This window comes from Acanthochromis polyacanthus, chromosome 2 (genome assembly GCF_021347895.1).
Source record: "Acanthochromis polyacanthus isolate Apoly-LR-REF ecotype Palm Island chromosome 2, KAUST_Apoly_ChrSc, whole genome shotgun sequence".
Lineage (NCBI taxonomy): Eukaryota > Metazoa > Chordata > Actinopteri > Pomacentridae > Acanthochromis > Acanthochromis polyacanthus.
The window spans coordinates 22,725,369-22,739,767 of NC_067114.1; the positions used below are offsets into that span (position 1 = coordinate 22,725,369).

A 14,399-nucleotide genomic window follows, 5' to 3' on the forward strand; every position below is an offset into this window, starting at 1 on the left:
TAATGATTAAGAAATGATTAAGCCCTCAGACAGGCATGAACGCTGGCTGAGTCAAGGCGTGTTATCCTCTTTTATCCTGCACCAGGTCCAAACCACATTTGTTATAACCAGAACCATTCTTCCATGGTTGCTCAGCACATTTACTGAAGAGACAGTCTGTAACTGCTATTATTAAAATAGAGTGGTACCTACTGGGCTTCACTTCTGTTGCATCAAATTTGCTACAGTTGCAGAGGAGACTTTTTAGAACAATTTCAATAACATGAATGTACTGATTTACTGTTAATCATTCACTAAGACCTTTGATTAGGTGATACATTTTTTCCCCAATTTCAGTCTGCACTGGTAATAATGATAAAGCAACTCTTCACATTTCCAAATTCTCCCCAGTGTCTCATCAATAGAGGTAGTTCATTTTAGCCTTGTCGCTGTTATTGACTGAATTTGAGGATGTTTTGTCCAGTTAGAAGTTCCAAAACATACCCCAGTGTTTATCTACAAATTGACTTAACAGCCAAAGTGCTTTAGAAAGTGAATGCACATAGTAATAAATGTGACGTGAACATAAGACCTGGGAAACGTATTGGTTTGTGAACCGACACGTGTTTGAGAAAGAATAAAGACGGAGATGTTTGTATGAATAAATTAGTACCTGCTTAAGAATTCAATATTCATTACCCTTGTCCTCATGCTGTACACTTACAAAATAAAGTGATGACAAAAATGTTTTGAAAAAAGGGATTTTTTCAGAATAACTGTGCTTAAAATGTATTCAAATATACAACCTTCAAACTATGAATATGTCTGTTATTCAGCAGAGTGATTTTTTAAAAAATGATTTCAACTCTCTCACATTTGCTCAAGGTAGATGAGATGGGATGAGGGCTGCACGTGTGAACAGTTATGTTCAATTCATTATACAGATCTTGGGGGGTTTAGTTCTGGACTTCAGCTGAGAGACGTAATAACATTTGCATTCTTGTTTTGAAATTATTGCTTTCCTGATTTGGCTATATACTTCAAGTCACTGTCCTGCTGGAACAAACACTGCCTTCACAATCCAATATACTTGACATAACTCCTGAATAACATCCTGTATTCTGCTCTAGTCATGGATCCTTTTACTTATTTCTCAAGTCAGGAACTGAAAAAAATTCTCCACTCTCTTGGCATAATTCTATCATTACCACACATTTTATGGTATGCAAGGCTATGTTAGTGATTGATTTGCCTCTAGTATTGGTCTGACAGTGCATTGGCTTAAAGCAAACACTACTTTCAACAGGATATTTTGGTTTACACATTTTTCGGTTTAAATTTTTCCAAGTAGCTTTTTCTCAAAAGTCGAGTGCTATCACAAGTCTTTCATTTCCCTGGAGTGTTTCTGGACACTCTCCAAGCTCTCAAGGACTTATGAGAATGAAATTGCACATAACCTTGAATTAGATTGTTATTGCAAAGAGGTGAATTTGTTTTGACTCAAGACATTTCAGATTTTTTCTTTTGACTAGTTTTTAAAAACATACGGGGATTGAAATTGACTATTTGAGTTTGCATTTTTATATGTATTCATATGCACGTGTCTGTGTGCATGCTTTCATTCAAACTGGATGACCTCTTAAAAAAATACTCATTAAAACAAAAGTGACATTTGCATAGATGATGGTGTGTGATAACAGAATATATTACATGATATAGCACTTGTATATCCCTCACACTAATCTGTATATAAGATTATTTGGGTACAATACAAATGCTTAATATGTAAAAATCTGCATTGCCACTAAATGCAGAGACACGTTTTTGCTCGATTTCAGAGAATTCCATTAGTTTTGCTATCATAGGGGAGTGTTAACATCACACAGGTTCGAATACCATTTTGATGTCCTTCATACCCTGCCAGGAAACATTTCAGGAAAAACACTGGGTTCTTGTCGCTGAAATTAATGTGGGAACAAGAAGTTGTTACTATCAGTTCCCCATTTTTTACTCTGTGGCTGTCTTAGTGGATCACACTCTGTCTTTTTCCAGCTCCAGTTCAAATGCAAGAAGAGGTTTAAATGTTAATGATTATATAATTCCTTTCTGTCCTGCTTGGCAACACTGCAGCTTGTCATCGTGCTTTATGCCCTATACAAAGCAACAGTCAAAACAAACGAGAAAAGACTAAAATTGTTTTAAAAAGGCCTTTGCGGCGAAAGCAAGTCAGCACAGATGAATCTAATTTAAAAAGCATCACAGGAAAATTTAATTTGAGAAGGATTTGTTAGTCGTAATGAAAACATCCTTGAGAGAGTCAACATGAGGCCAGCCAAAGTAAAGACCGTATGGCAATAAAAATGATTGATGCGGTATTCTCATATGTCTGTAATGTTTGCCTCCATTCTGTGATGTTTTAAAAATACAGAAAAAGCAGGGAGAACAATGGTTAGCAAATAGTCACTGCAACCTATGTCAATATTAGAGCACACACTCTCCCACTTTCCTTGTTTTTGTTTTTTTTCCAAAAACAAGCTTACATGCAAGTCCTCTCTGGAAACATTAAGCACTGTAGACAAAATGTAGCTATTCTACCATATGTGGAACTCACAAGCAATGGCCTTCAAAAGCCACTGTATTAAACTAACCTGTTGTCTCTTTTCTATCTCAAGCTTCATCCGCATGCTCAGGCACCTCAGAGTGTCTTGGAAGGTCTGCCTCAGGGTTTTTTCCATTAGGACCTTGTGAAAGGCTCCAACCACACTGCCACACAGAAACACCACTGCATTGGACAGCAGCTAGAGAAGAAAACACAGAGTCCGATGTTAGAGCTCAGTTGGCAAAGCACTTGTTATGCACATACTACACACACACACACGTCATTGCAGCTGGATTGGGACATTAGAAACTGATATTACTCAATTATGCCCTTCCAATGGATTCACTTTTAATTTTTCATTTTTTGGATCCGATTCTGGCCAAATACAATATACTTTAAGAGTCATTTCATTTTGGTACACACGTGGACAAAATTGTTGGTACCCCTCAGTTAAAGAAGGAAAAACCCACAATTCTCACTGAAATCACTTGAAACTCACAAAAGTAACAATAAATAAAAATTTATTGAAAATGAAATAATCAAAAACAGCCATTACTTTTGAATTGTTGATTAACATAATTATTTAAAAAAACAAACTAATGAAACAGGCCTGGACAAAAATGATGGTACCTCTATAAAAGATTGAAAACTATTTGACCAGAGTGACATGATTAACTCAGGTGTGTCATTTAATTGACATCACAGGTGTTTCCAAACTCATAATCAGTCAGTCTGCCTATTTAAAGGGAGACAAGTAGTCACCCTGCTGTTTGGTGAAAAGGTGTGTACCACACTGAACATGGACAACAGAAAGCGAAGGAGAGAATTGTCCCAGGACATCCGAAAAAAAATGATAGACAAACATCTTAAAGGTAAAGGCTATAAGACCATCTCTAAACAGCTTGAAGTTCCTGTGACAACAGTGGCTCATATTATTCAGAAGTTCAAGACCCACGGGACAGTAGCCAACCTCCCTGGACGTGGCCGCAAGAGGAAAATTGATGACAAATTGAAGAGACGGATCGTTGGAATTGTATCCAAAGAGCCCAGAGCAACCTCCAAAGAAATTAAAGGTGAACTCCAAGGCCAAGGTACATCAGTGTCAGATCGCACCATTCGTCGTTGTTTGAGCCAAAGTGGACTTCATGGGAGACGACCAAGGAGGACACCACTGCTGAAAAAAACTCATAAAAAAGCCAGACTGGAATTTGCAAAAATGCATGTTGACAAGCCACAAAGCTTCTGGGAGAATGTCCTTTGGACAGATGAGACCAAACTGGAGCTTTTTGGTAAGGCACATCAACTCTATGTTCATAGACTCAAAAACCAAGCATACGAAGAAAAGAACACTGTCCCTACGGTGAAACATGGAGGAGGCTCAGTAATGTTTTGGGGCTGCTTTGCTGCATCTGGCACAGGGTGTCTTGAAAGTGTGCAAGGTACGATGAAATCTGAAGACTATCAAGGCATTCTGGAGAGAAATGTGCTGCCTAGTGTCAGAAAGCTTGGTCTCAGTCGCAGGTCATGGGTCTTCCAACAGGACAACCATCCAAAACACACAGCCAAAAACACCCAAGAATGGCTGAGAGAAAAGCGTTGGACTATTCTAAAGTGGCCTTCTATGAGCCCAGATCTGAATCCCATTGAACATATGTGGAAGGAGCTGAAACATGCCATTTGGAGAAGACACCCATCAAACCTGAGACAACTGGAGCTGTTTGCTCATGAGGAGTGGGCCAAAATACCTGTTGACAGCTGCAGAACGCTCATTGACAAATACAGAAATCGTTTAATTGCAGTGATTGCCTCAAAAGGTTGTGCAACAAAATATTAAGTTATGGGTACCATCATTTTTGTCCAGCCCTATTTCATTAGTTTATTTTTTTAAATAATTATGTTAATCAACAATTCAAAAGTGATGGCTGATTTTGATTATTTAATTTTCAATAAATTTTTATTTATTGTTACTTTTGTGAGTTTCAAGTGATTTCAGTGGGAATTGTGGGTTTTTCCTTCTTTAACTGAGGGGTACCAACAATTTTGTCCACGTGTGTAATTGCTGTTTATCTTTAACATATGCCAAAACACCTTTGTGGGTTTACAACTGTTGGATATCTAAATGAGTATTGCCTAAGTATTTCTATATAATCTTTTTAATACAATACCAATCAGACCAATATATGGGTATATATAACAAGTTAACTTTCCATATAACTTGATTTTTTTAAATAATGGTAATTTGTTGAAAAAAGTCTGCAACATATTTCATAGTCTCAGTGTTTTGTGCTCTCTGAATAACGTCTACACTCTGGCATTCTTTGGTTTGATTTAAAGACCCCTTTCACATGACGTATGCATACTTAATTAGGCAGCTGCGCGCGCAGACCCGGTTCAAAACAAAGCCTGTTTACCTGGCCAAGGCGTGATATTGCAAGCACATATTACGCTAAATATGCCTTCTTGTTGTGCTGTCGGCTGTCAGAATCGTAGTAAAGCAGATGATATGGCAGCTGTGATAGCGTCCAGGTGGAACTTGCTTTGTTACCGCGGGTAAACGTTTGGTTTACTTACTAATTTCCATGTTCTCGGGAGCAGTCATTACGTTGATATCACAGTTCCTGCTGATATACCAGAGAAGCCCTGAGCCCGTTAGCAGGACAGTGCAGTATGTCAAAGTAGTGCCTGATAACGCATTGAAGGATTACTTTAATACCCAACATGCCGAACCAGGCCAGCAGCAACAGGACAGCCCACATCTGCTGCATCCAAACAGCAAGAGGCCGTGTCCGGCAGGCAGCAGGAGGCGGTTGTCAGCGGCGGCAGCCCCAAACAACAGCCGCCACCGCCTTCTCAAAGCGAGCCCATTGATGCGGCCAAAGCCGAGACGTGCAATTTCCTAAACGCTATCTTTCTGTTCTTGTTCATGGAACTCCGAGACACCCCAGTCGTCAGACACTGGCTCACCCATTAAATTAAAGTGGAATGTGGAGGAGCTCCTGCACCGGGTCTGCGCACGCATACCTTGTGTTAGTAAACACTGCAAGGGGTCTAATTTAGAGTCACTCTCACTGCTCCCGCAAAAGCAACAGCTACAAGCTGATGTATTAACATCACGGAAACATTCAATTAGATAGTGGCAGAGTTTTTACTGAAATGGTTTTACCTGGTTGGCAAGGTAAGGAGATGATTCCTTGCTATAAATGGTGAGGCGCAATGCGAGGGCCATAATATGGGACAGGGAAGAGATGACACTCAGCACCACAGCATACCACAACTGGAATGGGAGCATAGTGTACACCGTGAAGATGATGAAGAGGAAGAAAGGCACCTGGAGACAAAAAAGGAAAGGTTCAGTCATTTAAAATAACCACTTGTTGTACACAGTAAATGTAAAGATCATGGAAAGGCAAAGATCACAGAAAGATCTGTGCCTAGTAACAGAGACAAAGATCTGAAATAACTTTAGAAAAGCTTAATTGGCAACAGAAGTCTCTGCAAATATTTGCAGATTATAACTGTTGTTTAAGATTCACTGACAAAATTTGATTTTCTTTAAGTATGTTAGAGTATGTAACCTCACAAAAGACATTTTCAGCAAAAATATGAATCTGAACTCCGCTTGAAGGTGAGTTGTACCTGGTCCCAAGGCAAGATGATGGGGCTGTTAAAGATGAAGGTGAATCCCAAGGTGAGGTGTGTGGCCCAAACAATCAGGCCCAGTAGACGCCTCCATCGCTGTGAGAGCATTTCCGTACAGACCAGCACAAACACAGCTAGGAACACAAACAGGCTGCCACTCACCACACTCACAAAGGCACAATGGTGCTCTGCACTCTGTATCAGCAACCAGGGACAGAAAAATGAACACACATGTTACTACAGGCACACTCTCATATGAAATTGTTCAGTTTCTTTTAGTCAGTATGAATCATTAATTGTTCATCCTCATGCAGGTTTCCTGTGTTTAACAGAAGTCATTTGGCTTTTGTTTAGATACATATGCAGCGTGAGCTACTCATGCGTTGGTATATAAATCATATCATACATACTGTATGTGTCACCATTAAGAAAACACAGGGACTTGTTTGATGAAACAGTATTTTTGAAGAACATTTTAGACAAATTTCAGAGGTACACAGAGACCATGCAGCTTCTACCTGACCTGGTAGCAACAAACCCCCCAAAATTATGTAATCTATCACATGAGGGGAAAGCACTACAAACAGGCCTTGAACAGTAGCATTAAATCTAATCAACACCTCCATGTGGCAAAAACCAACCATTGTGGGTTTTCACCAAATTGGTACAGTACAAGACTATTATATTTTTTCATGTGTTCTGTTTTGTCCACCTGCCTCTATTTATAGCACCATCCATTTTCAAAACAAAGTTTTAACACACTTTCTTATCCATTTATTAGTAGTTCACTGTTTGTACATTACTGCTGAATTTGTTCTCACTTAAACCTGAGGCTGAGATCAGCATAAGATGCTCCTGAGAGGCAGTGATTTCAACTCTAAGCACTAAGGCTTACATTGGGTTAGTGCAGCTTGCTACAGGCCACCATCTTCCTGATTAAGTCAGTGTACAGTGAGAAGTAAGCACAAGGGGAAAAAATGCACAATTGTGCATGTGCTGCGAGTGTAAATGCATGCGTGAAAACAACAACTATGTCTGTCCATGTGTGCACATGATGTGATATTGTCTCGTGTAAGTGGGAGAGAGAGTGGGTGTAGGAGGGAAAACACAAGAGAAAACAAGGGGTTAAAAGAGCGCTCAAGAATGAGACAGATGCACAAAGTCAGTGTTAATAGATCTCTGCGTGGAGAAGGCCATCTCTGCATTGTATGTTGAGCTTTCTGGTTACCATGGCAGCACTGGAAAAGGCCAGATCTCAACTAAACCACTTTCCACTCCCTGTGTAGCTGTGAGTCTTGACAAAACCTTTTTGTCGGCAGAAAAAGAACAATTATCTTATGGCAGCTGGAGACGAGACCACGTGAACAGACACAGCTCGAATGTTAAACACCTGCTACATCAAGGAATAAAAAGCTCTCATGAAACCAGCTGTAATTTTAAAATTCAGTAATATTTGCATTCTACCGTTCCTTAATCGTTCTTACTTCTGATACTGTTTTCATGATACGACCAATGTATTTGTCACATATATAATTATGTGTAGAAAGGCAATTATATGCAGATGGCAAAGACATGGGTCAAAGCTGATGTGGCTGAAAAATGAAAATGTTTAGAATGACAAAAGAGTCACATATCAGGGGTGGACATGTGTCATACAATACCACATACAGACTCCACAAATATCCTCTTAGAGCTTTTAGAGACACAGAGACCCATAGAATTTAGGTAAAATTTAAAGAACCCGAACAAAGGACAGTTTGAACGCATTTCTCCATCCAATCAGGACTCAAAACCAGTGGTAGAAGTAGCACTTGTCTACTTTTCCTCTTAGCACAGCTATTCACCTGATGTCCACAACTGAAGAGGAATTATATAAGTTAACATTGACTTTCTGACTATAGCTGCAAACACCTATGCAACATTTTGCCCCTCCTTTGCATATAAAAACAGTGTTACACAAGCTCCATCCTAACATTTTCACACAACTCCTCTGCATCCCTGGCAACTATGTGTGCGAGGCAGGCAGCTAAGAACAACACAATAAAGTAAAAGAAGTGAGCGATGGAATGTCAAGGGATTGATGAGGGAGGGAGTGGATTTTGCATATTTAGTGTCAAAATAAACAGCTACATGTTACTGAAATGGACAAGAAAATCTCAAAGAAGAAAAGTGTGTGTGTGTGTGTTTGTGTGGGCATAAGCAAAAGACAAAACCACTGTGTGTATGTACACATGTATAGTGTATACATGAGGGATGGAGCCATTGTCAGAGTGAAACAAGAGAAAAGGGGAGTGTGCCAGAGAGTCAGCAGCAGCACAATAGGAGGAAGGTTAAGATGGTTTTTCCAACAGGGGAAAGTAATATAATCTACGATGACAGAAGCTGTCGGTTCATTAATGGATGGCTGGACTGGCTGAATTGCTATTTGCCATTGCGCCTAAATCAACAGCATGCCCCAGATCAGCAGAAGCAAGTGCATACCTGCCTTTTCCTGTCACAGTCAGAGGCACGATTAAATTCTCTACACTCTGACAGCTGTGTTGTTTAAAACGAAATTTTATGTGTTAGTTCTTTCTTGATCCATTTTCTTCTTTTCAGATTAGAAACAAAGCATATAAAGACAATGGTGGTTTTAACTGCTGGATATTGTGCTTCAGTGAAAAGATCCTAGCTCAATCACTTTTGAGCACAGTTTGACTACTCTGTATACGACCCTGACCTCCGATCTCTGTATGGACAAAAGTGAGAAAAATTCCCAACATAGAATTATCTTAGGCATTATAGATAAACAGGCACTCGATGTTTTTTGCATATATACATTTTTACATTGTTCATTTATATAATCTAGAAAAAGCAACTCAACTATCTCACTCTGTTTTCATGTCTATTTCAGCAATGTCCTCCTTCACATTCAAACAGTTACACAATCACTCACTCATTCACACTTCTCAGCAGCTGCACTGATAGTGAAGGGGAGTTAAGAGCTTTATTTCAGTAGCTGTCGAGGAAGACGAGTTTTTCCCATTTTCACAGTCAACCAGTGGATTCAAAATGACCATCCAGTTGCATGATTACAAATTACGGTATTGCTGCTGTCCTGATGTTTATATTAAAAATTCGTATTAAGCAACTCATTAGCAAGTGTGATAAATAATTATGGCTTGGTATTGTGTGAATCATTGCAAACATTATTTGCTACCATGTAAAATTTATGAAGAAAGTTTCTTTGTTCATAAATATTGGCTTCTCATCCGTTTAAAGCCAACTAAATTCATAAGGTTATATCAATCTCCTTCCTTGTGGCTCAAAAGAATACTTGAACCAGGTTCCCGAAATTGTGTTTTCTTATCTAAGGGATCTTAGTTGGCAATTGCATTATTGTGTCTTTAATCTACCATAATTTCATCAATTGGAGGAGGAGAGAAAAACACCAATTTGATGCTAATCATGGCCTGAGTAATGATCTGAAGGGCTGGTGTCTATATGTAACACACACTGTCATTGTCAAAAGCTAATATTTCATTTCAAGTGTTGGGATAAATTGGAAGAAACTGCTGCACAACACAGCACTGATTTGATGCAGTCTATTTTTATTCCTGTAGCACAGTTTGAAGCCAATGTGGACAACTAGATTTTTGTAAGTCAGCTGGGATAGGCCCCCAGCTGATTTAGGGTGAAGGTAGGGTACACCTTGGACAGGTCACCAGTCTATCACAGAGATAAACTGATCTGCTCAAAAATCTTTTTGCATTAAATGTTGAGACATTATGTTGCACTGTCTACTTGCAGCATTCCTGGTTGTACAGCTTCACCATGAGTACTGCAATGGCACGAATGAAAAAATAAATGCTTTTCAAGCTCTGGAAAATATGTATTTAGCATCACGTGTGTAATGTTTTCGCACTGTAAAAACTTATGTGTAAATCTAAACAGAAAAATGTTTCTTCTTCCTCATTGGTTGATGTTTTTTTTACCACCTCAGAGGTTTTGATTTACAGTCACAAAATGTGAAATCCCTTGTTATTTCTATCATCTAAAGAGCATAGTTAGCAATGGTAAGGTCTCTTTGCAGAAAATAATTCATATATAGGAGTTGACAGCAACTCCATGTCAATCACTCCCCTCTGTCTCAGTCGCTACTGAATAGGGGTGATAAAGGCATCACTTAAAGTTCACAGATGGAGGTAGGGCTGGGCGATATAGCCAAAAAATAAAATCTCGACTTTTTTAGTCATCTTGGACAATTACAATTTCTTTGCGGTCTGTTTGCTATGGCTTGTGCTAGCAATACCAAGCACTCTTCCCATTCTTTAGGATGCCTCTGCCGGAGGTGCTGAAAGAGGTTAGTTGTGCTGCTACTCTTCGTTTTCACAGTACTTTTGCAAACCTTGCACATGACTGTAGTTTGCTCTGTGTCAGTCTTGTCAAAGCCGAATCACTTCCATATAATCGATGTAACATGAGGCCTTTTTCTCGCGACCAACTCTTTGTCTGCTGTTCTGTCCGCCATGACGGTGGTGTGAGTGTTTTTGGCGGAAGGAGATGAGAGGCGGAAGCAAACGCCAGTGCACAAGTCGTGAAAGGCAGAAGAAGAATCTGTATTGTTATATATTTAAGCTCGCCTCGATTTTACGATTTGGCAAATTTTCACAGTCAGGTTTTAAAAAGGCGAATTGATCGAATTAATTTGATTTATCGCACAGCCCTAGATGGAGGTACAGGTTTTTAAGTTACACTTTGATATGTTTTATGCACAACAAAGAAAGTACAGATACCATATAACTTTTGTTTTGCAAAACCTTCAAATGTTAAACATTGGATTATGAACAAAAAGCTGTAATGACTAAAAATGAATTCACTCAAACAACCAGTGATAAGTACTCCATGATATTCTAAAATTCAACAGTATGATATCCTCTCAACGTACATGAACATGAAAACTCACCAGTCCAAGGGAAAAAAAGAGGATAAGGAGAATTCCACAGCAGAGCATTGACAGGCCCAGCAGGAGTACCAGTGGCTGATACTGGCTGATGCAGGAGAACTTGCGGTATAGTGCCTCATTTTTCAGCTCCTGGTCATTCAACAGGTACTTTCCTTTTGCTGGCATGGCTAACACTTCTTATAGAGGCATAGCAGGTGTTAACAAGGAGCCCCAGAGAGCAGGACTGTGTGTATTCACAAATGATTTTTGTGTGTGTATGCCTAAAGTCTCTTGAAAACGCCTACAGTTCCAGATCTATTAGGGGCCCCTCACGAGCTCATGACGTTCAAGTAAAACTTGTCTTTCCTTCGGCGTGGCATCTTGATTGTTGTTGCTTCGGACAGCTTTGTTGTGGCTCTCTTCACTAGTTTTCCCTCTCTCTCTCTCTCTGCCTCTCTTTCAGCCTCTCTCCCCTTCGCTGCTCCTTTTGTGTCTTCTATCCTCTGTCTGGTGTTGCCAAGCAGTCCCGCTTCATCCTTTGCCAGCTACTGTGTTGTTCCCCTCAGTGAGTTTGAGTAATAAGCCTGGGGTTGGGAGACATGGACGTAAAGGGGAGGACAGTTTAAGAAAGGGGAGGAGAGGAGTATGAAGGAAGAGCACAAACAAAACAGGAGCTGGTGAGGGGAGCAACTAAGGCCAAAGGTGATCCCACCAGGCTTTAGGATGTAACGGAGTAGAGAGGTCAGGAGCAATACTCCTCAGAGGCACCTAGAAGGAGAGGAGAAGGCAAGACAAGTAATGAATGATAGAAAAATAAAATAAATTTTCAAATCACATACACGGACACACACACCAAAACTACTGTGTCCCAAACTAAGACTAAAATGAAAATAGGCTTCTCATAGGCTCCCATATAATAGATGGCAAAAGTTAAGACTTAACAGAGTTTAAAAAGAAACTTTGTTTATATGCTTTGACATATGAACCATGGAACACATAATCAAGTATTTCATGTGACTCACTGGGAAAACCGCAAGAGTGAGACATAAATATCCAGGTTCCTTGATGAGCACAAGTTTATTCATACCTGAAATCCGCAATTTCCACACTCTAGAAATCCCTCTCTGTTTGCCCCAGGTTGCTGGCTCACTGTGGCCACAACTTCCATAGGAGGCAGCCATAATGATCACTACACTGGTAATGAAAGTGGTTGATTTGGAGCCATTAACTCAACACTACAACCTCTGGGAATGAACTCCTATACAGCCAAACAAACTACTCTTTACAGCCAGCAAAACTAAAACAAGTCACAGCTGAAGTTACACTAATAAAAGGACACAATAGACATACAAACCCAAGAGTAGCAAACTTGAGTGTGAATTTCTGCTACACAAAATTTTATGCATTACTATTGCATGTAAACTTGAAGATGATTATGGCCTTTGTGTGCCTTGTCATTTTGTGAAAACATACATGTAGATCCTGAGCAGCTGATGATAGAAATGTATTGTCTGATTCATCAAATGTACAGTGAGGTCAATTCCTTTGTTTTTTACTTTTGCTTTTGGTTTTTGAAGGTGGAAAAGTCAAACATTATATCTGAGCTCAATGATGTCAGCAAAGTTGCCATAACCAGTGACGGGCCACCACGGGATGCACTTTAGTTTTTATTTCACAGTTTATTTCTCAGGGGTGTCTACTAATAGTAAGCAGCTATTATTTATTTACTGAATGCACTTTATTTCTTGACATTTATTGTTTTACAGTGCATGCAATACAGTTTAGTATTCTAGCACATTTTATTTTTGTTTACAATTTTCCTAAAGGTAAAGGAATAAAGTTACTTTAGTTAAATAAACTATTGACCTTCTATTTTTTTTACTATTTTGGAATCGTATTAAGGAATCGTTTGGCACCGGAATCGATAAGCAGAACTGGAATCGGAATCGGATTCATAAAAATCCTAACGATACCCATCCCTAGCTATATGTGGCAAATTAGGGCTTCAAAGCTCATGTGGCCTCGGTTACTCTGTCGTGTCGATTCATCCTGTACAACATGAGGAAGATCAGACCATTCCTGTCTGAATATGGAGCACAACTCCTGGTACAGACACTTGCAATATCACACATTTACTCCAACTCCTTACTGGCAGGCCTCCCTGCATGCACAGTCAAACCTCTGCAGATGATCTAGAATGCAGCAGCACGTCTGGTTTTCAACCAGCCACAAACAGCACGTCACCCCGCTATTCAGATCACTTCACTTCAGTTACTGCCGCATAAAATTCAAAAGTCTGACACTTAAATTCAAAACTACCATGAAAACAGCTTGATCCAACCTGAACTCTTTCATGCCAGTCTACACTCCCTCCCGCTCACTACACTCAGCCAACAAATGGTGGCTGATACAACGACCACAACAGGGCCCAAGGTTGATAGCTATACTCTTCTCCTCTGTGGTTCCCTGGTGGTGGAACAACTTACCAAATGCAACAGAGTTCCTCCCAGTCTTTAAGAAGACACTAAAACCCAGCTCTTCACTGAACACCTTTGCACTTCACAGAAAGCAAAAAACAAAAAAAACAAAACTATTACATCTGCACTGCCTGTAGGCACCACGGTCCTATTATCACACTTGAACTTGTTTTATGGAACATCCAGGTTGTATTCTCTGGACTAAATCCTTGCTCCTGTTTCATCTACTCTCAGATTTTACGTGGCTTTGGATAAAAGTGTCTGCTAAATGAAATTGTACAACTGTAGCATTGTAAAATTACAAAAATACTTCCTCAATACAGCATCTTTGTATCAGTTTAATAGTCGGAGCATCTCTATTTTTGACAGTTTTGAAAATCGCAGTTTCTAAATACCCTGGTATACCACAAAACCTTGATAACATCCACACTTAATGTAGATTATCCTTGTCTCTTCAAACATTTAAAACCCTTTAGCAGAGCAACAAGAGGTTCTCATAAGCAGACGTCACAATCCAAGGACACCATATTCTAAGAGGAGAGATCGTGACAGTGGACTTGAAGGAAAAGCTGCCTTAAACTGATAAATACATGCTACCACAGTCCTACCATTTCGGAGATTATATATTGCTCAAAAACAAGAGAATTTACATGTAGATGTGCAACTCTGGCTGAAAAAGCTCCATATATTAATCTAATGAGATGACACTGGCCTGATGCACAGTGGAAACAACATGAACTTTGCGCTGCTGTCAATACAAATCTTTCACTTGCTTTTATCA

The 14,399-nt window shown here is 39.6% G+C and overlaps 1 protein-coding gene across 3 annotated transcripts in view; it reads right to left on the bottom strand.

Moving 5' to 3' along the window:
* Positions 1-14,399, bottom strand: part of adcy7 (adenylate cyclase 7) — a 72,219-nt gene that overhangs the window by 24,757 nt on the left and 33,063 nt on the right. For all 3 annotated transcript variants that reach the window (XM_022196998.2, XM_022196920.2, XM_051960075.1), the window contains exons 2-5: positions 11,163-11,909; positions 6,215-6,412; positions 5,742-5,906; positions 2,628-2,777 (exon numbers count right to left, since the gene is read on the bottom strand). In XM_022196998.2, the coding sequence (XP_022052690.1) occupies positions 2,628-2,777; positions 5,742-5,906; positions 6,215-6,412; positions 11,163-11,327 (678 nt within the window). In that variant the 5' untranslated portion in view covers positions 11,328-11,909. The remainder of the gene's footprint in view (positions 1-2,627; positions 2,778-5,741; positions 5,907-6,214; positions 6,413-11,162; positions 11,910-14,399) is intronic.